A 24391-nucleotide genomic window follows, 5' to 3' on the forward strand; every position below is an offset into this window, starting at 1 on the left:
ATTTTGAGGAAATTCAATTTATTAATTATTTGTCCTAGAAATCTTTGTCTAGTTAAGTTTTCAAATCTATTCTATTTTTTTTCTAGAATCCTCCAGAAATATTTAAATTTAACAACCAACTCTGAAAACTCAATTGCAAAATACAGCTTCTTCTAAAAGTTGAGATGCCCATGTGAAATTTTGTGGTTTTTTTCTCTTTTTAGGGCTGCACCTGTGGTAAATTATGTTTACAGCTGCTGAATATTAATTACTACCCACAATTAGGCAGCATGAAGAATAAAACACACAACAGAGGCTCTGGCGACTCACCTATTTTGCCACTTACATGCAGGTCAGTACACACGTATGTATCTGCACACATATGGAAGTTCATAGGCTCGGGGTTGAATCAGAACGGCAGCCTCTGGCTTGTGCCACAGCCACAGCAACGCAGGGTCTGAGCCACATCTGTGCCCTACACCACAGCTCATGGCAACACAAGATCCTTAACCCACTGAGCGAGGCCAGAGAGCGAACCCACATCCTTATGGGTCCTAGTCACATTTGTTACCTCTGAGCCACAACGGGCGCTCCTAAAGAGAAGTCTTAATGCGCAAAGAGTGTGGGGCATCCTCATAGCTTAGTGGGTCCTGGAGCATCATCATTCCCAGCACGAGCAGTGTGAGGAGTTTCAAGGCTCTCGGTTTGGTGTTATTTTTGGAGATGACTTGGGTTTCTGTAGTCTTGGCTTCCTCGAGGATCAGAGTCATGCTTTGTAGCAAAGGCTGCCAAGCTAAACTTTTCTCTGGGTGAGAAAGCACGTGTTTACCCACGTGCAAACCTGAGCTTTAGTGTCTTGCTGTAATTGCATCTGTAAAACCTCTTCCTCAAATATTACTCTTTGCCTCCGTGGAAAAACAGCATCTTTAGCAAAAAAAAGGACAAGTGGGCAAAGGTTTCCCCCATACCACCAAAAGGGTAACGTTTTAAAATGGAAGTGGCTCATGTAACCTACTTTTCTTTGGTTTTAAAATAACAGCTCCTAGATTTGCATTTGTTTTTCATTCTTGGCCCTGTGACCCCTGCTCCTGTTTTACTTGATAAATTCCATCTCGCCTTGCACAGGCAACCATTCAATCTGCAGCATTTTTCTAACTGTTTCATCAAAATGAGTTTAGGTGAGTTACCAGTTCTCTAGACTGGGACCTTTGTCTTGAGAAAGAGAAAAGCATCTCTCAATAATAATTTACTCCTTGAATTTCCCAGATTAAATTACGTTTACCGCTGTTGAATATTAATTACCACCCACATTTAGGCAGCATGTAGAATACAACGCACACCAGAGGCTCTGGCAATTCACCTATTTTGCCACTTAAATGCAGGTCAGGACACATGTATGGGTGGGTATGCACAGGTCTTACACGAATGAATATAGAGGAAAGTCACTGTTTGAAAACAAAGAAGTGATTATGTCCATGGAGAATTATTGCCAGAAACACAAGGAGAGAAATTGTTATGTTATTTGGATGAATGAGAAAAAGAACAGCTCCACAGAAAGATTTTAGGATCCTGGACAAAGTGCTGGTGGATACATGACAAATAGAAGTCAATATGCACAAATCACACAAACACTGATGAAGCACGTTTTGTGTTAGTTTTCAACATATGAGTTCTCATTAATCTTATTTTTGTCTTAATCACAAAAGAACTACATGCTTATTGTAACATTTCAAGCAATATAGAAATGCATAAGGTAAAAAAATTGGTGGCTATTTTCACTAATAGTTCCATCCCTGAGGAAACCAATGTCAATACTCTGATATGTATTCCTTTATACAAACATGTACACACAGAATTCATTGTTTTGGTTTTTTCTTTAAAATAGAAGTTGAATCATATTATGTATTATAATAAAATATGCTTTTGTCACTTAATATTGAATCAAAAACTTTTTAGGGGTGTGTGTGTATATATATATATGAATTATTGTTTTTAATAGCAGCATAAAAATGAATTTACTCACTGTATTAGTCTGTTAGGGTTTCCATAACAAAATACCATGCATTGGATAGCTCAAACAACAGAATTTTGTTTTTCTGTTGTCTTTTTAGGGCTGCACCCATGGCATACGGAGGTTCCCATGCTAGGGGTTGAATCGGAGCTGCAACTGCCAGCCTACACCACAGCCACGCAACGCCAGATCCGAGCCATGTCTGCGACCTACACCACAGCTCATGGTAACGCCAGATCCTTAACCTACTGAGTGAGGCCAGGGACCAAACCTACGCCCTTATGGATACTATTTGGGTTCGTTAACCACTGAACCCTGATGGGACCTTCTTAAACAATAGAATTTGGTTTTCTCACAGTCTTGGAGGCTCCAAGTCCAAGATCAAGGTCCTCACGTGGCCTTTCCACTATGTACGCATGTTCCTGTTACCTCTTCTTCTTCATAGGACACCAGTCCTACTGGATTAGGGCCCCACACTTAGGACCGTGTTTAACCCTAACTTCCTAAAATCCCTGTCTTGATATAGTCACATTGGGAGTTGAGAGTCAACCTAGGAATCTTGGAAGCCATATTTCTGTCTGTTATACTTACCAATTCCTCTACTGTTTGACATATCTGGTTTGTTTATTGATCAATTTCATTGCACCTTTCCAAATCTTACTTTTTATAAAAATTGTTTGCATTCATCATACAAATATATAACACAAAAAATACAATGGATAGAGGGGAAATACAATTACCCAAATTCCTCCATGCCAAAATAATCACTGTTACTCTCTGGTAAACATCATCCTAAATAGATCCATGCAAATAGACAGAAGGACAGCTGGGTAGGTAGGTAGGTAGATAATTGGATCGGTAGATAGAAAGATAGGCAATTCTGCACAAAAGCACATGCATGCTATTTTCATGGAAAATGCTAGATTTACTATTACTCAAACTTAATGAAAAAACGGTGAAAATAAGTCAATGAAATTTTTAATGTTGTTTCTTCACATCAGTAAGTAGAGTTCTTAAGACATTATTCAGATTTTCAAACTTGTCTGAAAAACATTAAATGGCTTTGGCCATTAATGCTTAATTACAAATTTCAGCCTTATATGATATTTATCAATCCCTAATGAATGAAAGCGACTCATGCTCTTAGACTTTCAACACCCATGTTCATTCAACTATATCATTAGATATTCCTTATCAAGATTTGTAAAATTCTAGAGTTCCCATTGTAGCTGAGCAGTAATGAATCCGACTAGTATCCATGAGGAGGAAGGTTCAATCCCTGGACCTGCTCAGTAGGTTAAGGATCCAACATTACTATGAGCTGCAGTGTAGGTCACAGACATGGCTCAGATCTAGCACTGCTGTGGCTGTGGTGTAGGCTGGCAGCTGCAGCTCTGATTTAACCCCCAGCCTGGGAACTTCCATATGTCACAGGAGCGGCCCTAAAAAGAAAAAAAAATATTATAAAATTTATATCCAGCTCTGAATCTATGTTTCCACATTCACTTAGGTCCAATATAAAAAGCAGTCATCCATTGCTCACTAACAGTATTTTTGTTAGGGCTTCTCCAATCTTGAATTCTTTATCTTAACCTTAGAGAGCAGGAATTTATCTTCAAGGATGTTTATCAAGACATGCTTGGCATTCACTGAGTTCCTGCATGTCTGAGGATCTACGTCTTTTGAAGAAAATTTGACCTGATGTAAAATTTCTGGGTCACACTTTCTTCCCTGTATAAATTTGTTGTTCCTTTATCTCTTGGCATCCCGGAGTCTGGTGAAGATTTGTTTCCTCTTCTTTACATACCCAGTTTTCGCCACACTGTTACTCAGGTGCCTGCTTCTATGTTTACTCTTACTATTTGGTAACTACAACAGCATATATGCAAGTGTTGAGCAATAGTTGTTTTTCCCAGTTCATACTCCCTCCATAGTTAACCACCCAATTTTTAAGAGTTTATGTATACTTTTTATGCCCCTTCTTATCTCTCTTCTTGAATAGTGGTATACTCTGTATATGTTCTCCAACCTTGTTTTTTTTTTTTTTTTTGGTTTTTAGGGCCACACCCGCAGCATATGGAAGTTCCCAGGCTAGGGGTTGAATCTGAGCTGCAGCTGCTGGCCTACACCACAGCCACAGCAGATTCGAGCCACATCTGCAAACTACACCACAGCTCACGGCCTTGCTGGATCCTTAACCCACTGAGTGAGGCCAAATCCTATGGCTACTAGTTGGGTCTGTTACTGCTGAGCTACAACAGGAACTCCAACCTTGATTTTTTTTTTTAAATTTAACAATATAGCCTAGAGATTATTCTACTGCAGTATGAAGAGATAGTCACCATTCTTTTAGAAATTAAAAAGAAAATTAGTAAGGTGTAATGAACCAAGCAGTAAGCCACATATATTTAGAATGTTTGCATTTTCCAGAAATTTGTATAAATGGAATCATACATTACATACTCTTTTTTTTTCTGGATCCTTCCAGTCAGAATAATTATTTTTAGGGTCAGCTTGTAGCTTATGCATCAACAGTTGGCTTATTTTTATTGTTGAGTAATATTCAACTGTATGGTATACACATATATATTTTTTCAGCCACACCTGCAGCATATAGAAATTCCCAGTCCAGAGGTCAAGTTGGAGCTGCAGTTGCGAACTGCATCACAGCCACAGCAACACCAGATCCTTAACCCACTGAGAGAGACTAGGAATCAAACCCGCATCCTCATAAAGACATCGTTGGGTCCTTAACCCACTGAGCCACAACAGGAACTCCCACGAGTTATTTATAAATTCATCTTTTGATAGACAGGTTGTTTTTCGTTTTGATCATTACAAATAAACATTTGCGTATAAGTCTTTGCATGAACATATGTTTTCATTTCTCTCGAGTAAATCCTAAGGGTGGAATGCTGGGATCACAATGTAGGTGTGTGTTTCAAGTTTCTAGAAATTGTTAAAATGTTTTTCAAAGTGGTTATACCATTTTAAATTCCCACCAGCAAACGTGTGAGAAATCCAATTCCTTCACACTCTCACCAACATATGGGGTGTGTGGACAGTCTTTCTAGTTTTCGCCTTCCTAGATAAGGGTGCAATGATTACTCATTACAGGTTTAACTGGCATTTCTTTCATGACTAGTGATGTGGAGTCTATTTTCATGTGCTCATTTGCCATCCATATACCCTCTTTGGAAAAGTGTCTGTTCAATTTGTTTGGCAATTTTTTAAATCAAGCTTTTGATTTTTTTATTATTGAGTTTTGAAAGTTCTTCATATATTCTAGATACAAGTCCTTTATCAGTTATAGGCTCTGAAAATATTTTCTCTGTGGCTTACCTCTTCATCCTCTTAAGACTGTCTGTCAAGGAGTAGATGTTTTAAATTTCGATCAAGATCAATTTATTTTTAAAAACTTTATGAATTTTAATTTAGCTGTCATGTTTAAGACATATGCTTAACCCAAGGTCACAAAAACATTTTCCTTATGTTTTCCTCTAGAAGTTTTACAGATTTAAGCTTTACATTTCGTTCTATTGTCCATTTTGAGTTAATTTTTATATATCGTGTGTGGTGTGTATGGAAGTTATTTTTTTCCTTAGGTATATCCAATTGTCAAGCCCAATTTTTAAAAAATAGCATGTGTTCCTCAGTGGACTGCCTTTGAGCCTCTGCCAAACATCTCCTGTCTATATATATATATATATATATTTGGGTCTATTTCTAGAATCTATTCTGTGCCTTTGATCTAATTGCTCCATGGAGCTATCTCTACAGCTAAGCCACACTACCTTGATTACAACAGCTTTATTAGCCTTGAAATCAGGTAGTTTTCTTCCTCCAACTATTCTTTCCCAACACTGTTTTGGATATGCTAGGTATTTGCATTTTACATGAACTTGATAATGAGCTAATTCATTTCTACCAAAAAATTCCTGCCAGCAATTTAATTGGGATTATCTTGAGTCTATAGATCATTTTGGGAACTGACACCTTAACAATACGAAGCCTTCTGACTCATGACCAAGGTGGCTCTCTCTGTATTTGTCAGGTTTCTTCAAAGAAACTGAACAAATAGGATTGGAATACAAGGAAAGAGATATATTATAAGGCATTGGCTCACATGATTATGGAGGCTGGCAAATATGAAACTCCTCAGGCTGGACCAGAAGAGCCGATATTCCACTCCAGTCTGAAGAAGCCATTGTGAGGAGCCTTTTTTAGAGTTTCAGTTCCCAAGTGTTTGTTTCTAATCTATACACATACATTGATCTTGCATCTAGAAAACTCGGTATACTTATTCATTAGTTTCAGTTACTTTTTTGTAGGTAACATCAGATTTTCTGTATAGATGGGTATGTTGCCTGTGAATAAACACAACTTTACTTTTTTTTTCCCCCAATGTTAATGCCTTTAATTTTTTACTTATTAGGTCAAGTAGTTTTTCTGTAGATTTCATCCACAGAAAATAGACAATCAAGTAGTCTTCAAATAAAGACAGTTTTACTTCTTCTGTTTGCTTTTCATTTTTGGCAGTAATTTTTGAGAAATCACAGCATAAGCCCATTTCTACATCTTTAAATTGTACGGCAGATAGGTTTTGGATTAGAGTTCCTCAGACGCTTGTGCAGATATTCGGTTTTCTTACTTAAACTTTAAGCTATGTGAGGGGAGGAACCTATTTTTCTCCTTCGTTGAGAAACTACGGAAGTTCTCTCTACACGGCAGATGATGGCCACCAGTCTAACCACTCAGGGCAGATGCCAACAAGGGTTCTCAGTGGCGGGGCTGAAAAACTATCAGCTACCTGTTTTGCTCATATTGACAGATAGTTTTCTAAACACAACTCTTGGTGGAAAACAAATATCCTATCATTTGTTTTCTAAAACTAACAAAAGTATAAACTTGAAGAAACAACATATTTCATCCCACCACGTTCTTCTGTTGTATGTGCAAGGCCCTAGAAAATAATGAGATAGAGACAACACTAATTCATCTTTCCCTTGTCAGGGCTATTTCACTGCAGTGATGAACTACACAGACTCTGATAAAGTGCTTGAGTTTAGTATTTCAAATCTTTTACCAAATAGCATTGGTACTTAACGGCAAGTTTAACCTCAATTTTCTCATCTATAAAAGAGGAATAAGAACAGTACCAATTTGACATTTAAATTGGTGTCTGGCATGAGGATTATAGAGGAAAAAAATAATTATAAAAATTTTAAAATATGTTTCTAGTCTGAAGAATTAGTAATACCTTTATATGCTACCTTATGTGATATGATAAGAATCCTCTGTAGCTTTCAACATATTTTTTTTTCTATTTTTCTATGGACTATGCATCTGTAAAAGAAAATGTAGAGGCAATTTCCTTTAAATGCAATAATACTGCCCCAAAGGAAGACGTCATACTTTAAGGCAATCTTTAAATATATGCAAGTCAGAGACATTTTATCTTTCAAAAACTTATTTCTAAGTTGTGTGTTTAGAAATTGGATATACACTAACCGTATAAAACATTAACAATAGTTTTAATGTACTTAATCCATTCAATAGGTCTATGTAAGGCATACTTAATGGGTATGCATTTGCTATAATAACTCCCCTTTTTAACCAACCACAAAATATATTAATATTTCTATGAGAAAATTCATTCTGAGCACTGGTTTAAATGATCCCTTTAAATTGAACAAATATTTATGAACCTCCAACTTGGTCTCAGAAATGGTTTTAGATGGCTTGTTTACATTTTCTAATTTAATCTTCATAATAACTGTGTAAGATGCAAATGGGGTATCATTATCCTTATTTCACAGATAAGAAAATGGAAGCTTAGAAACTTTAAGTCACTTTCCCACAGTTACTCAGATTATGGCAGAGCTAAGATTCAAACCAAAACCCCAATTTTTTCCATGATACTTTGTGGTCTCTTTTTTCCTGAAAACACATACACAAGCAGCCCTGGGACTCTGGCAGTTGGACAAAGAATTTCTTGCTTTAGATCCTTCAATTTCTACACAATCACATACATTTTTCAGTTTACTCTGATTGTATTTCAGTTTCATGGGGCCAGCTCTCCCAGGAGACCATGAGCACCTTGAAAGTAGGTTCTATGTTCTGTTTATCTTCGTAAACTCCAAGGCAAAAATGCCAGTCACAAACTGGGTTTTTTTTTTTAAAGGTTTCTTGTACTTAACTTTTAGAAGCTTTTGTAGTTTTCTTGATAGGTGTCTAGGAGAGTTTTTTAGGCGATTTTCTCCTTTGTTCCTCTCGCCTCTCTACCTTCACTTTCTGAACTCTGGCGGGAAAGATACTAGCCTACATTTGTGTTGGAGGGGAGTCTTTCGGTACATAAAGAATAATGGGAGATTGAGCTTAATTTCCAATGGGAAAAACAGGCCCACAAACAGGGAGGTTACCTGAGAAACCAGTTCCCACACTGAGGGATGAGAAGAAAAAGGATTCTTTCCACCTATTTTTTTTCCCACTGCTACCAATGTTGTTATTATAGATCACATCCTAGGGCACCAAGGAAGTGTGTGTGTGTGTGTGTGTGTGTGTGTGTGTGTGTGTGTGTGTGGTCAGAGGCACATCCACAGAATGAGAGTAAAGAGAGAAAGAGAGAAAAATCTTAAGTTGGATCCAATAATAGAGCTTGTGGCAAGAGGTGTGACTAGAAATCCTTTTTTTGCAGGTACCATCATGATGAACCAAAGAATTACATACATACATTGTGTGATTCTTTGGTTCGTCACAAATATGAACCAAAGAACATCTGGTTCATTAGCATGAACAGTAACAATAGATTAAATTAAGAGGAAACTTGAGAGTCGACTCCATCCACAAGGCTTAGAAAGGTTGGAATCAGAGGGCACAAAAGCAGATATTCCAAGTCTTGATGGCCAGGCTATAGGATCTTCACTCTCACAGTGGTCCCTGAAGAGGGACCTGAGCAAAGAAGTGGAGTAGTTACCAAGACAGTAGCCAAGGGCTTCATTTTAGAGGTGAGGACTGTATTGAACAGAGAGGAAAGGCAAGATGGTATACGTGAGCATCCAGAAGTCAAGAAAAGAGGCAGAAGCAGCCAGTCTGGCTGCCTCAGCAAGCAGCTGCCTTCCAGTGACATGCCCACTTCAATGGGACAGCCCAAGGTTTCTCTCCTACCAGAATTAAGGTTAATGCACCTGAATTCACCCAGATACTCTACAGGTCTTAAGCAAATACATTCATAGATATAAATTCAACAGTTACAAGAGTACTCATTTAACTCTTGGCACCTTTTTTTTTTTTTTTTTTGTAATAGCCTGGCAGATAGCCATACATCAACACAATGCAACATGCCTAAGGATAAACACCAAGAGAATCTTCTTTTTAAGGGTAATAGGACTCGAAGCATAAGCCCTTGGAACCTTAAAGAAGCCCCTGCCTAGCATATTTCTTATACAGGCATAAAAATTCAGAACAGTTGTGGGTGAATGAATGAGACTATTACTCCTAGTATCTCTATGGTTCTGCTTCTTATTTTTTTTTTGGCCACATCTGCAGCAAGAGGAAGTTCCTGGGCCAGGGATTGAATCTGTGCCAAAGCAGCAACCAGAGCCACTGTAGTGACAATGCCAGATTTTTAACCTGCTGTGCCACAAGGAAACTCCTGTGCTTTTGAATGCTGAGATGTCTCACTCCCTTAATAAATGAGTATCTTCTTTATAGAACAGAGGAATATGTTCCCTTGGGAAAATACAGGCATACAAATCATTAATGAATAGAGTGGACTTTCTAAAAATTGAATCACTTAAAAGCAATAGCAAAATTATGGAGTTCCCATGTGGCTCAGGGTGTTAAGGACCCAGCATTGTCAATGCAGTGGCTCAGTCACTGCTGTGGTGTGGGTTCAACCCCTGGCCAGGAAACTTCCCCTTGCCATGAGTGCAGCCAACAATAAAAATAAAATAAAGAAAGAAAGAAACAGCAAAATCAGAACACAAAGTAATTGGTTTGTTTTTACAGCTGAAGCAATAAAGTCCAAGGGAGCAAAGAATAATTGGATGCCTGGCACCCACATAAATAACAAGTCCTTCAATTTCATCTACCCTCCTCAACTTCATCTACCCTCCTCAACTGGGTTTTCCTTTAGGGCAATACGCCACTTTCGGAATTGCTCTAGTTTTTCACCTAGAGTCATATGTGAGTTGTGATTTTCTAGAAAGGACAAAGTATCTTCCACCTGAATGAGGTAAGACTCTAGGGCAGAACAGCTGTGTGGATTTAGGCCAAAACCTAAGGCACAAATGTCCAAGAGTCCATACAGATATAAATAAATGACTGAAAAAATAAATAGGGAAAACAGAAACATATCCTATGCGAAAAGATCCCAAGTAATTTCTGTAGATACTCGGCCCTCAAGGAGCTGGAGTATCACTCCCTCCCCCTTAATTGTGGGCTGCACACGGTGACTTCCTTCCAAAGAGGACAATATGAGAAGACGGGAAGGTAGCTTTACTTCCAGACCAGCCAGGTGGTCAAAGTGATAGCAAAGGGATAAGCCATGTTGACAGTATGTGCGCTGGATATTATGTGATGAAAACGGAACTTCCCTCTGCTGTCTGAACCCCCATCTAATCATGGAGAAAACCATCAGACAATCCCATTTGAAGACATTCTACAAAATACCTGACCAGTATGCCTTGAAGCTGTCAAGCTCATCAAAAACAAGTCAGAGAAACTGTCACAGTCAAGAGGAGCCCTAGGAGATGTGACAGCTCAGAGTGGGATGGTGTTCTGGATGGCATCGGGAACAGCAGGGGGATGTTAGGTAAAAACTGAGGATGTCTGAATCACGGGCGGACTCTGGTTGATCACAGCGGATCACTATTGATTCATGTATTGTGACAAATGGGCTGTATCAACATTAGATGCTCTTGGTAGTTTCATAATTTTCTGTAAGTCTAAAGCTGTTATTAAAGAGGCTTATTTAAAAATACACAGAGAATAAATACAGAAAAATACACAGTAACTGAGTGTAAAGGGTCCTATGAAATAATAGAGAAGACATATATTGGTCTCCGCCCTGGGCTCCTGGTACAGAGCTCCTAAACCCCTTGTAATTTCTTGTGATAAGAGCATAGGAGCATCTTTGTTTCTAGTATTTGGGGTTTTTTTTCTTTTTCTTTTTATGGCTACACCTGGGACACATGGAAGTTCCCGGGATAGGGGTGGAATGGAAGCTGCAACATGGAATCTGGGCTGTGTCTGCGACCTACACCACAGCTCAGGGCAACGCCAGATCCTTAACCCACTGAGCGAGGTCAGGGATCGAACCTGCATCCTCATGGATACTAATCAGGTTCTTAATCCACTGAGCCACAATGGGAACTCCTAATATTTGGCTTTTGACCTCAGTGTCTGACACGGAGTTCCTAAATCCTTTGAAATTTACTGGGTGATGGGAGTGTCTTAGTTTAATGAGGTGATCCTTGGTGGGCTCCTAGATGGGGGTAGGTCATGAGAAAGGTCAAGCTGTGATTAGAAGCTTGGAGCTTTCAGCCTTACCTCCCACTCTCCAGAGAGAGGAGAGGAGCTAGAAATGGAATTAATGACTGATCATGCCTGCATGGGGAAAGCTCCATAAAAATCTCACAGGTATAGAGAGCTCCATTTTGGTGAGACGTGGAGGTGCTGGGAGGTGGGGCACATGGAGGAGGCCTGAAACTCCTTGCCCTTCCCACTTTCTTGTTCTGTGCATCTGATGCATCTGGGAACATCTGTATCCTTTATCATATCCTCTTCTAATAAACTGGTAAAGAGTTTTCCTACGTACTCGGAGCTGATCTAGCAAATTAATCACACTTGAGGTGGAGTCATAGGAACCATCCATTTAGATAGCACACGAGGTTGACACACAGGCGACGACATGACCTTGAGGTTGGCATCTGAAGGGAGATGGGGAGTATTCTGGGACTAGGCCTTCAATCTGTGGGATGTGATGTTATCTCCAGGGAGACAGGGTCAGAACTGAGTTAAATGACAGGACGTCCAGCTGGTGTTGCAGGACTGCTTGGGGGCGGGGGTGGGTGGGTGGGGAACAGACACACATATCTGGTGCCAGAAGTATAGTGAGTGTGGGAGTAGTGTGAGAATAAAGGAAAAACACACAGGAGGAGGAGTGACGTTTTCTTTAGAGATCGCATTTGACTAAAACACACAGCAGTTAGTGAGCTTCCGGCGGGATGTGGGGGTGATGCTTATGGAATGGGATGGAGGAGGAAACACGGACCACAGAACATGCGGCTGAGGAAAACCTGAAATTTTCATTTTTTATTTATTTATTTTTTGCTGCACCTGTGGCATATGGAAGTTCCCTGGCCAGGGATTGAATCTGAGCCGCAGTTGTGACCTACCCCACAACTATGGCAACGCTAGGCCCTTAACCCACTGTGCCACAGCTGGAAATCTAGAAAACCTACAAATCCTAGTATGTGGGTCTTTAGAGGGGCCACCTCTTAATTATCGTTTTAAGATTATATAATACCATGTACATATACTTCAATCACTATATATTTTGGGGGCAAAAATCATTTTATAAATACCTCTCACTTTGTGCTATCAGACTACTGTCCCTTTTCCTCTAGAATTCACAGTGTTTGTGGTCAATCTCTCCCTCCGCGGTTCAGTTCTGACTCTCTGTCTTGTTATCTCCATCGTATTTATTTCTTGGTCTCCCTTCCCTGTCTCTCTCTGAACCTCTCTCTCTCTCTCTCTCTCTCACACACACACACACACACACACAGACACACTAATGATTTTAGAGACCACAAGGAGGCAAGAGAACATTCTCTTGAGAAAAGCAGAACGAAGATAAGAAATAGAACAGTTCCTCTCCTTTAACAGTGAACCCATACTTATTCGCATAAGATCACCTACTAGTGCTGGACTTTTATGATATTCTTGTTCAGAGAAATATCAAATGGAGGATCCATTTGGAGAATGTGAAATGAACCATGCAAAATAAAAAAGTCTGCAAGTCTTCCAAAAATATAAATAAATACCCTTATAAAATCCTTATTAGATTCTTATAAAATTTATCTCAGAGACAAGAAAATAATTTCTTGCCAAGACTGTTTCTCCCTTCCTGTCTAGGTTTATTGCTCTTATGAAATTTTGATTCCTCTCGTCTCGTGTACAAAAACACAGAAAGTTCTTGATTAACTGGTTTGCTTTCTTGTTTCTCCAGTTCACTCATATCCAGTGGACAAATTTATATTCCGTATCTTTTCACCATTTCAAGCCTGAGATCAACATCATCAAGACTTAAAAGACCCAGTGTTCCCGCCGCGGCTCAGCAGGTTAAGAAGCCAACACAGTGTCTGTGAGGATGTGGCTTCCATCCCTGGCCTCACTCAGTGGGTTAAGGATCAGGCTTTGCCTCAAGCTGTGGCAGAGGTCACAGCTGCAGCTCCAATGTGACCCCTAGCCTGGGAACTTCCATATGCCACACCTGGAATAGAAACAAATGAACAAACAAACGCAGCAAAGAGCAAGGCATCCTACCAGCCGCATCACTCTCTGCCAGAACCTGGCCCTTTTGCCCTCTTTCTGCTATCTGTTGGCACTTTCTCCTCCACAAACCATTGTCCTACCTTTGCTCTGCTCAGACATCCTGCATATTACCTTCTTTTTGACATCATAACAAATTGCCCCCAACTTAGTAGCTTAAAACAACAAAAAATTTACTATCTTACCATTCTCTAGTCCAGATGTCCAAAAAGAGTCTCACTGGGCTAACGCAGATGTCGGCGGAGCTCTGTTCCTTTCAGAGTCTCTGGCAGAGAATCTTTGCCTTGTCCAGCTTCTAGAGGCTGCTCACATCCTTTGGCTCATGGCCCCTTTCCTCCGTCTTTGAAGCCAACAGGCACATCACTCTGACCTGGCTTCTGTGATCACATTTCCTGATTCCAGCTGGGACTCTGCCCCTTTGAGGGACTCTTGTGATGAGCATGTGTGAGAACCACTGCCTCAGAGATGGAGAACAGATTCTTCTTCCAGGTAGAGTTTGCAGGAGTCCAGGGGGAAACCGATAACTAAAGAGACACATTGGGGCATCATCAGCAAACAAGTGACAACTGAAGTCATGACAAAGATATTATCAAAACCCAGGAATTCACACTCTAACATTAAGTATCTGCCATAAACTCTAGAACTGACATGCTTTGTACACTACAGTACTTCTTGAAAGGGGCTGACTACAGTCTTTTTTTTGGAATTGAAGTGCTGGGAATGAGATGATGACAATTCTGGCTATTATTCCTCTACACCGATTCTTCTTTTGTCCAGGAATAATTTAGTGTGGAGAAGAGAAATACTGGGAAGAAAGACATGAAGGAGGAGGCATAAGAGGGGGAAACTTAGACTCTTTTGTGCACATTTTTTAAAATTGTTATTTCCCCAATACATTCTTTTTTCCCACTGCACAGCAAGGTGACCCAGTTACACATACATGTATACATTCTTTTTTCTCACATTATCATGCTCCATCATAAGTGACTAGACATAGTTCCCAGTGCTACGCAGCAGGATCTCATTGCTAATCCATTCCAAAGGCAATAGTCTGCATCTATTAACCCCAAGCTCCCAGTCCATCCCACTCCCTCCCCCTCCCCCTTGGCAACCACAAGTCTATTTTCCAAGTCCATGATTTTCTTTTCTGTGGAAATGTTCCTCTGTGCCGTATGTTAGATTCCAGATATAACTGATATCATATGGTATTTGTCTTTCTCTTTCTGACCTCACTCAGTATGAGAGTTTCTAGTTCCATCCATGTTGCTGTAAATGGCATTATTTCATTCTTTTTAATGGCCAAGTAGTATTCCATTGTGTATATGTACCATATCTTCCTAATCCAATCTTCTGTCGATGGACATTTGGGTTGTTTCCATGTCTTGGCTATTGTGAATAGTTTTGTGCACATTTTTAACCTTTGAGGAGGGTGACAGAAAGAGAAACTTTTATGTTGTCCACGAAATCATCTGCAGCATTGAAATAAATACCAGGCAGGTAGTGGCCCGATTAATGCAGTGTTCCCAGATCTTTGTGATGTTATGCTCTAGTTTAGCAAAGAGAAAATAAACTACCCCTTCAGTGCAAATATGGGGAATTTACACTGCCTTCTCCCTCAATCGGGCTGTGAATATTTTTTAAGATTGTGAGCAATTAAAGATCAGAGATGGCATTTTATTCTCATCTGTATTTTACAGTCACCCTACAGCCCTCTGCTTTGCACACAGGAATGGTATATGCCTGAATGAATTGGGAGTTTTTATCTGGATCCTGTGAAACCAGTCGTTGGTTACCTTGATAAATAATTCACTTTTTTGTGTATTTCCAAACTTTCTGCTTTTTTCACAAATAATATAATCTTCTCTATCATTTAAAAATTCCTTTTTAATCTTACATTCTGCCATTTAGACATTCTCTCCTCCCATGTGTCTTACTTACTTATAGAAACAAATAGTAACTGAATACCTATGTGCCCCGCTCTTCATTCCTAAATATTCACATTTTTATTCAGTTCTCAACCTCTTACAATTTGAGTTCCACTATTCCTTGGTCCAAGTCTCAATTTTTTTTTTAAGAATTACTTCTTCCCTTTTCATGTTGATTATATTCTTTCTTCAGTCTTTTTTTTTCAGGTTTTTTAAATTCACTTTATGAAATGCAAATTTAATGACATTAATTTTTTTTGGCCACCCTGAGGCATCTGGAGTTGCCAGACCAGGAATCAGATCCCAGCTGCAGTTGTGACTTAAGCTGCAGCTGCAGCAACACCAGATGCTGAACCCACTGTGCTGGGCTGGGGATGGAATCTGTGTCCCAGGGCTCCCGAGATGTCACTGATGCTGCTGAACCACAGCGGGAACTCCTGTGACATCAACCCTTAAAAAAGCAAAATTTCATTTTATCAAGTTAATAGTTATATTTATACATAGGCTAAGAAAAGAAAAATAGTATTATAAGTCTCATAATGTAAAACAGTACTTTGCTATGTCCCAATAGGTCCTGGATATTTACTGCTTATCAAAGGCAGCTACCTTTGACTATTTGGGATGTTTCCTTTGGTATTTATCTCTATAGTTTTAAATTAGGCGCATTTGTTTACATGGACATTTATTTTTCTAAAAAAATTATTAAACTATAGTTGATTTATAATGTTCCTTCAGCGTCTGCTGTAGAGCAAAGTGATCCAGCCACACATATATGTAAATTCTTTTTTTTTTATGCTATCTTCCATCATGTTCCAACCCAAGAGACTGGACATAGTTCCCTGTGCTGTACAGTAGGACTCCGTTGCTTATCCATTCTAAATGGAACAGTTTGCATCTACCAAACCCAGTTAAGCTTTTGATATCTATCAGATCCCCACTCTGAAAACTGAGGCATGAGATTTCTGATTCCATTTATACCCATGTTTCCCCACCTGTCATCTTCCCAACAGGACAGATTTTATTATATCAATATTTGTGTGAGAACTTAAATACTATTTACAGCAGATACAAGAGGTGTATTCCGATCATATACACTTAGTAATGTATCTTCTTTTTTTTTTTTCTTGGAGTTAATAATTGCCTATACTTTTGGCTTGCTTACTGTTCCATGTTCTACTCACTAATTTAACACCAACTTCCTGCCAGAAATTTAAATCATCTTTCGCTATCTTCACACAAACCAAGTAATCTGCCAGAAATTTAAATCTTCTTTCCTTATCTTCAAATGAATCAAGCAATCTTTCAGTTACATTATTTTTCTCTAAAGACTATATATCTTTGAGCCCTCGGTCTTTCTGTCTTAATGTGTCCTAGTTACTCTCTAGGCTGCCCGGGAAAGAAAGGGTTAACAGTTGGTTTATAACTTTCACCTCCCTCCTCAGGGACACCTGAGGCAAGCATGACCTTTGTCAGAAAAACCTTGAAATAATGCCTGAAATATAAATGCAGCTACATGATATATGAAGGTTCTTCAGGAACCACAGTATATATTGATTATCAATCTAGGAATGCTTTCAACAGGATGTACCTAGAATTTTTACTGTAAATAAACCTGCAAATTATAGATTAATGGGCTACAGCTGCACTGAGGAATGGAACTTAGTCATGTAATCAAAATATGACTTTGTGATAAACAAGGTTTATAAACTGAGAGACCCCAAAACTTGGCAGCTTGCCTATGCTCACTAGGTCCTTGTTACTATAAAACCAAAATGGAAAAGGAGCACAGGAATTCATGCCTCAAGGATGCAGGGACTCCCAGATAGTGATGTGATAAATACTGCAAGTCCCTTCCTGTGCTCCTAGCCCATCATGACTAACGCATGTCGTGGGGTGGCACTCGTGCTTCCCGTGAGCCTCATCAGCAGTTCCGGCCTTTCTGCTCACACATGTACACATCCTGTTAGCTCTCTTCATCTTTCCATTGCGCTGAATTGCGTGCCCTGATTCTTGCATTTCTCTCACCGGTTACTCCCTCATTCTAGAGACAGATTTCCTGGGCTTGCATCCTGCTATTTTCACCTTATTAAATGATTAAAATGCATTTGATCTTGAGCATATTTCTTAATTTCTCTAGTCTCCAGTACCCTCATTAGGACAATAGTAGTATTCTCTATCGTAATAGTTGTGACAAATAAAATGAAATATGTGAAGCACTGAGAAAAGTGCACAATCTGTGAAAGTGGTGGCCATTATTATTATTGATAGGGCATATCCACCAGTAGTTTTATAAAAGAAAAAAGTATGTAGGAGATACATTTTTTAAAAAAATCATCATATTGAAAACTTCATCCTTCATCCTACTTGACATGATGGTTTAGTGGAGTAGAGAATTTCAGTTTGGAAAACACTTTCCCTCAGGGTTTGAGAGACGTTTCTCCATTATTTCCAATTTCTGTTGTTGCTTTTGAGAAGACCGAACCCATTCTAATCCTAAAATCTTTATGAAAAATCTTTTAAAAATTAAATTTTTTCCCCTTTCCTATAAACCTAAAGCTAATACAACATTGTCAATCAACTCCATAACAATAAATTTTTAAAAAGTCTGTGTACAATGTTGGTAAATTTTTTCAGTGGTGTACCTTACTATAATTTTTTTTCTTTCACCTTTTGAACACTGTGTCAGACTTTTTAAATCCAGGACTTCGTGTTCTTCAATTTTAGAAAATTTCCTTTAATTATTCTTTATACATGCTTCCTGTTTTTGAATCTTTAATTCCTTAAAGTTTTAATTAGTCATATATTGGCTTCCTGGATCAATCTCATTTTTTTCTCTGACTTTCATATTTTCATCTGTTGTTTTCTTTTCTTATGGATCTTGTACTTTAATGTTTAGCTCTTTTTTTTTTACAATTTTTATATCTCCTAATATATTTTTAATTTCTAAGGTCTTCTTTTTAATTCTCAATTTTCCTTTTTATCACATCCCGTTCTTGCTTCATAGTTGCATTAAAAACTATGGACTTGTACATATGCGTATTTATGTGTATATAAAAGAACCGACATAAATACATACATACATATATTGTTCATGTTAAGCTTTTTTTCTCAAATATCTAATAATCTTTGGCCATCCATTTATATTTAAGAGTGACATGCTAAAACAAACAAAAAAAATAGTGGCACCTATGGTAACAAACCAATGATGAGGATGATAGCAGCTCTGGAAAGAGTGAAGCAATAGTGGCTGGAAGAGGGCATGCAGGAGCTGCTGAGATGCTTTACTGTGCTTTGACCTGAGTGATGGTTGTGTTAGATTTTCCTTTGTTATAACAGCCAATTCTTATTTGCAGGTTTTTCTTTTCCTGTATTATATTTCAATATTTAAAAAAGACTTCTCCCTGTTTTGGGTTTTGAGCTCACACTTTTTCCAGACTTCCATGATTATATTCACAATGTTGACTCCAGATTCCAGTCCTTCAGCTTTGATCTCTCCTGAATTTTAGATTTAATGCTCCAACTTCTTTTATCAGGGTTCCACATAAGTGAACCACAGGTGCCTCAAGTTCATCTTGACCAAAAAGAAACCCATTATTTTACTTTTCCACTGCAAAAGATTAACAGATATTTGACTCTTTCAATTCCCATATTACTCCTCATTTTAATCCATTACGAGATCTTATAAATTCTGCCTTCATGATTTCTGGAAAATTTGACTCCTTTCTTTCCACTTCTATTGTCTTGCTTTAGATCTGGGGAGTTAGAATGGCCTCCTGAATTTCTAGACTATTCTAAACATATCTACCACGTTTTGATTACCTTAACTTTATCATTATGGGTTGAATCAAATCCAAACTTAACCTGACGAATTGAGATCCTCTACAATTTCAGCCCAGTATGCTTTTCTGATCTTGTATTTTATGAAACCTCTCTTACCCAACCCACAAGTGATTTCTCAGCACAGAACTTCTGTATCTACTGTTTTGGGTGTAACACTTACCCTCCGTTTCCCTAGTTGACTTCTGCTTTTCCCTCAGTGTAACTCCATTGTCTAGGTCAGTTTTTTTTTTTTTTTTTTTTAATGGCTTTTTTAGGGTCGCACCCATGGCATATGAAAGTTGCCAAGCTAGGGGCTGAATTGTAGCCACAACTGCTGACCTACACCACAGCAATGCCCTATCTGAGCTGCGTCTGCAACCTACACCACAGCTCACAGTAACGTCGGATCCTTAACCCACTGAGTGAGGATAGAACCCATGTCCTCATGGATACTAGTAGGGTACATTAACCGCTGAGCCACAAAGGGAACTGTAGGTCAGCTTTTTATTTATTTGTTTGTTTTGTTTTGTTTTTGTTGATGCTAATTCTCCTAGAGATGGTTATTTTCCTTTCTTGAGAACACTTGTTTCCATCTGCCTTTTGAATACTCTGTTGCGGGTAAGGACTGAAGAGACAGTGGTTACTGTAAGTTATGACAACCTTCTTCTAGCAATAAGTTGTTCTTCAGAGAAACAAGGTTTATTGAACAATAAGAAGACAACTTAAATTTAAACTTCAGCTTTATGAGTATCAGTGGCTACGAAGAGTGGGTGAAGAGATTGGTGGTGACTGGTAAATGCTGTGATTAGATATCCCCAGCTAGTCGTAGACCTTTAAGGTGATAAAGGGACCCAGAATATAAATTTTTATGGCTAAGAAACTACCATGAATGATCTTCTGATGTCAAATCAAAAATACTCATACTTGAGAGCGACGAAAGTTTCTGAGAATAATCAAAACACGACTGGAAAATACCATACCACAAACTTGGTGTCATGATGACTTTACAATTCTTTATAACTATAAACCATTTAACGTTCTTCAATAAAAGCTTAGAAAAGGCTGAATAGCATGCAATTTTCTTTGGCAAAAAAAGAGCTGGGTTTAAACACAGTGAAAAGGTTTGTATGGGTTCAAAAGGGGTGACAAAGACACTGTTTTTTGCTATCATTGGCCTGCTATCAACTTTTGTGTCCAAAACAAATGAATCTGTATGGAAGTAGTTAAAAGACTGAAGTGAGCTAGTCCAATTCTTTTTAAGATATTATTGCTACACTATCCTCCCCCATTTGAAATCTGTGTTGGGAGACAGAGACCACTTCAACTCAATGAGTCACTTCTCCTTCCAGCCAGAACAATTAAACTTCTTGTATAAAACATGACCTGAAGCCTGCCCTTCACCACATCATCCCACCTCAAAAACTCCCAGGGGTCATCTCTGACATTTAACAGCTTGCAAATTCAATTTCTTAGCTGATGAGGCCAACTTCATGCTTTTAGAAACGAATACTAAGTTTTTGCAAATTTTCTTCTTCAACATTCTGGGTAATATATAAAATGTGTTGTCAGTTCAAGTGCCTGTCTGAATAATGTTACGCACGCCTTTTTATCATGATGGAGATAGCATTTGCAAGTCGGCTGCATGGAGAATGAGAAAAATCCTCCCTCCTTCACTGGCCCTTCTACACCCGTCAACCCCCAAGGCAAGAAAGAAAGAAAGGAAAAAAGGGAGAATGATATACCGCAGTAAGTACAGCGGTATGGTCAATCTAGCCAGTGTTCCTGCACCATCCTACCAGTTCCTGAAACAGTTAATGCATTTTGCAAATTTGCTGCTGCTTTATTGTTAGCAGCTGAGGAGTTTTTTCCCCTTCTTCTCTCAACTGTTACTGATCTCTTGCCATAGTTTGCATACAATCCCCTAACAGTATTAGCTCATTTTTACTCCAGTCTTGCAGATTAGCTCATCTGGGTTATGTTCTTGGGTGAGTTGGTGTTGAGTGTTGAATACATCTTACTTTTTCATTCTCAATAGGCTTCTCCATCGTAACAGGTATTTGGTGAGTCTGATCTTCTTTAACATCATGTGTTTGACCCTCATACCAGAAGCGACTCCCAGATCTTCATTTGTTCATTTGTTGGTATCTATAGCAGGTGGATTTATATGGAAAGGGGGGGGTAGACGTCTTTCTTTTATTTCTCAATTATTTATGAAGCCCAGTGTCTTCCTGGAATGTATAGTCGACATTATTGTAATGAAAGTCCTATTCTATCCAGTTTAATATAACTGAGGCCTCTACCACGTCATTTGAAAACAGCTTTTCTTCCCTTTAAGAGAATTCACTACTGTTTACACTTTATTCAACTACATTCTGTACTTCCTACTCAGGACTCAGAACTCAGTTTTAAAGACCAAATTTAAATTAACCACATTTAATCAAAAGAATGAAAAGTAAGTCCATGGAAATATTGCAGCTTCCCACCCCCAACACTTACCAATGTGCATGGTGTTTAGGAAACATAGCTGTAAATTCAGTTACCATTCCATTGTCCCACTTATCTCAATTTCAGATCTCAGAGAGATAAAAGACATAGGGTCAGCCTATTGGAGTTTGCCTTTTAATTCCTCGAAGAATCAGGTCTAGATTTCTACCACTATTTCTATCTGTATTTTTGTCCCTCTCTCTTTATGTCCATCTCTGACTATATATCACCATTTCTATCTACCTGCAGCTTGGGCGTACAGGTCTTTATGATGTGCCGGCTATCTGTAAGGGACCAGGCAAAAAAGAGGAGCAGGACTCAGATCCTTCCCCTCCAGAAAAGCTGAGACTAAAAGGCAGAGCTGTTTAAGAAAAAGAGACACATTTCAATCAAATGGAATACGGATGGGAATAAATGAAGTGATATGAGAGCCAACAGGAAAGACGGATTAGCTCTGCTGATGAACTGGGGAAGGTTTCAGAGGGGTTGAACCTTCCTGACAGATGAGGAGGAGTTTAGACATGGGAGTGGCGGTATCACAGGGAGCACAGGATGTGCAGAGATGCACTCGCACTTAGTTAAATGTTCGGTGCCTTTGGGGAACAGCAAGAGAGCTGGGGTGGCTGGCGTTGGGGTTGTGTGGGATGGATGGCACAAGTCCAGGCTGCAGGGATGGAGAAGACCTATGAGCTCATAGTCCCTTTTCTCCATCTCTTCCTTCTCTGTCTCAAAGCCAAAGTGTCCATGGTGTTCTCATCCATGCCTGGCCCAGGAAAATGGATTTAATCTCTTTGAACTAGAAGAAAGGAGGTCAAGAATGGAGACAGGCTAGAAGCCAGGTCACAACCTTTCTTCTCAAGAGCCGAAAACACTTCAGTTTTTACATGTGAAGGTCTGTGTGCTTTTTAAATTTGGGTTACTCAAGGTTTAGGCAATGGGCTATTTTTAATCTGTTTGCTCAAGTCAGCCATTCCTCATCCTTAAACCCATTTCTCTAGAGCTAAAAAAAGGATAAAATGTCATTTGATGTACCTTCATGAAATGGCACTTGACATTATTTCAGATTCACAACTGGCATTAAGATGAGTGACGAAAAACAAAGTATTTACTGAGTCTTTCCTCTTTCCCCATGAACACGGTCCAAACATTTTTCCCTCCCCCAGAGCAACCAAGCACGCTCCATTATACCTCCACCGGGGGACAATTTAATTTCTTATTCCATTTTGCCCAAGCATGACTGCATGCCTTTTAATTATAAAAGGTATTCTGTTGCAGTGATGGCAGTAGAAATGACATTATTGTAATTCCAGATAATATTCACTAGATATCTTATTTAGGAAAATTTTAAAATTGCGCTTCACGAGATGACAAGAGTTTATTCCATGAGATTCTTTTACCAGGAGCACTAGAAACGTTAAAGAGCCAGATACATTTTTTGACATTTGTTAATACTCAGTTAATCGTTAAACAGGTGTTATGCTTTGGGAGTTGTCAAAAGATGAGGCCAAAGTGCCCTACAGAATTAAGTTGGAAGCCACAGATTTCAAGGTATGACAGATGGTGTCTCAGGAAAAACCCAGTAATCTGTATTGAAATAAGAGATCTGAAAGGAAAGCTGGCTATTCATTTCATTTTCTAGATTTTTACAATGAGGCGGCCAGTTGAAATGTCAAAATTAAATCAAAATACACTGAAGAGTCTTGTGCACAGGCCATGGAGAAATACCTAGCCAAAGATGATAGTATATTGCAGAAAATTAGAAAGATGAAACATAATATAGTTTTTTATCTTTATTAGAGGATAGCTGATTTAGAGTGTTGTGTCAGTTTCTGCCGTACAGGGTAGTAACCCAGACACACGCACACATACATTCTTTCACTCATAACCATCCCATCGTGTAGCTTTTTCAAATGCAAACCTTTACTTGTGGTTGCCAAGGGGGAGGGGGGAGGGAGTGGGATGGACAGGGGGTTTGGGGTTGGCAGATGCAAACTATTACATTTGGAATGGATGAGCTGGAGTTCCCACTGTGACTCAGCAGGTTAAAAGCCTGACATGGTGTCCGTGGGACTGAGTTTGGTCCCTAGCCTCACTCAGTGGGTTAAGGATCCAGCATTGTTGCAAGCTGTGGCTTGGGTCACAGATGCAGCTCAGTTACAGCATGGCTGTGGCTGTGGCTGTGGCCAGCTGATTCCATCCCTAGCCTGGGGGGAATGTCCATATGCCACAGATGCGGCCATACCAAAAAAAACAAAAAAAAAAGGATAAGCAATGAGGTCCTACTGTGCAGCACAGGGGACTATATCTAATCTCTTGGGACAGAACACGATGGAAGACAGTATGAGAAAAAGCGTGTATATATATATATATATATATATATATATATGTATGACTGGGTCACTTTGTTGTACTGCAGAAATTGGCGCAATACCTTAAATCAACTATACTTTAATACAAATTAATAAGAAAGTAAAATACAACTTCAAAGTGTTATTTACGTGCTTACATGACTTGATATTAAATTTACTTTTCACATGATGTTATAAATCTGAAAAGTATCTTTTATTTTTATTTATTTTTTATTTTTTTAATATTTTTTTTTTATTTTCCCACTGTA

The 24391-nt window shown here is 38.9% G+C and overlaps 1 protein-coding gene across 50 annotated transcripts in view; it reads right to left on the minus strand.

Moving 5' to 3' along the window:
• The window catches only part of LOC102164422 (uncharacterized), a 412252-nt gene that overhangs the window by 127606 nt on the left and 260255 nt on the right, over positions 1–24391 (minus strand). For all 50 annotated transcript variants that reach the window (XM_084979136.1, XM_084979139.1, XM_084979129.1 and 47 more), the window contains one exon: positions 13732–14070. Coding sequence is in view for 7 of the 50 variants with exons in the window: in XM_084979097.1 (XP_084835223.1) it covers positions 13930–14070 (141 nt within the window). In the remaining 43 variants the exon portion in view is untranslated. The remainder of the gene's footprint in view (positions 1–13731; positions 14071–24391) is intronic.

The sequence above is a fragment of the Sus scrofa genome, chromosome 10, assembly GCF_054392235.1.
Source record: "Sus scrofa isolate SSC_HxYL_T2T_F1_AM1 chromosome 10, Sscrofa_HxYL_maternal_Yorkshire_Landrace_v2.0, whole genome shotgun sequence".
In the NCBI taxonomy this organism is placed as follows: Eukaryota; Metazoa; Chordata; class Mammalia; order Artiodactyla; family Suidae; genus Sus; species Sus scrofa.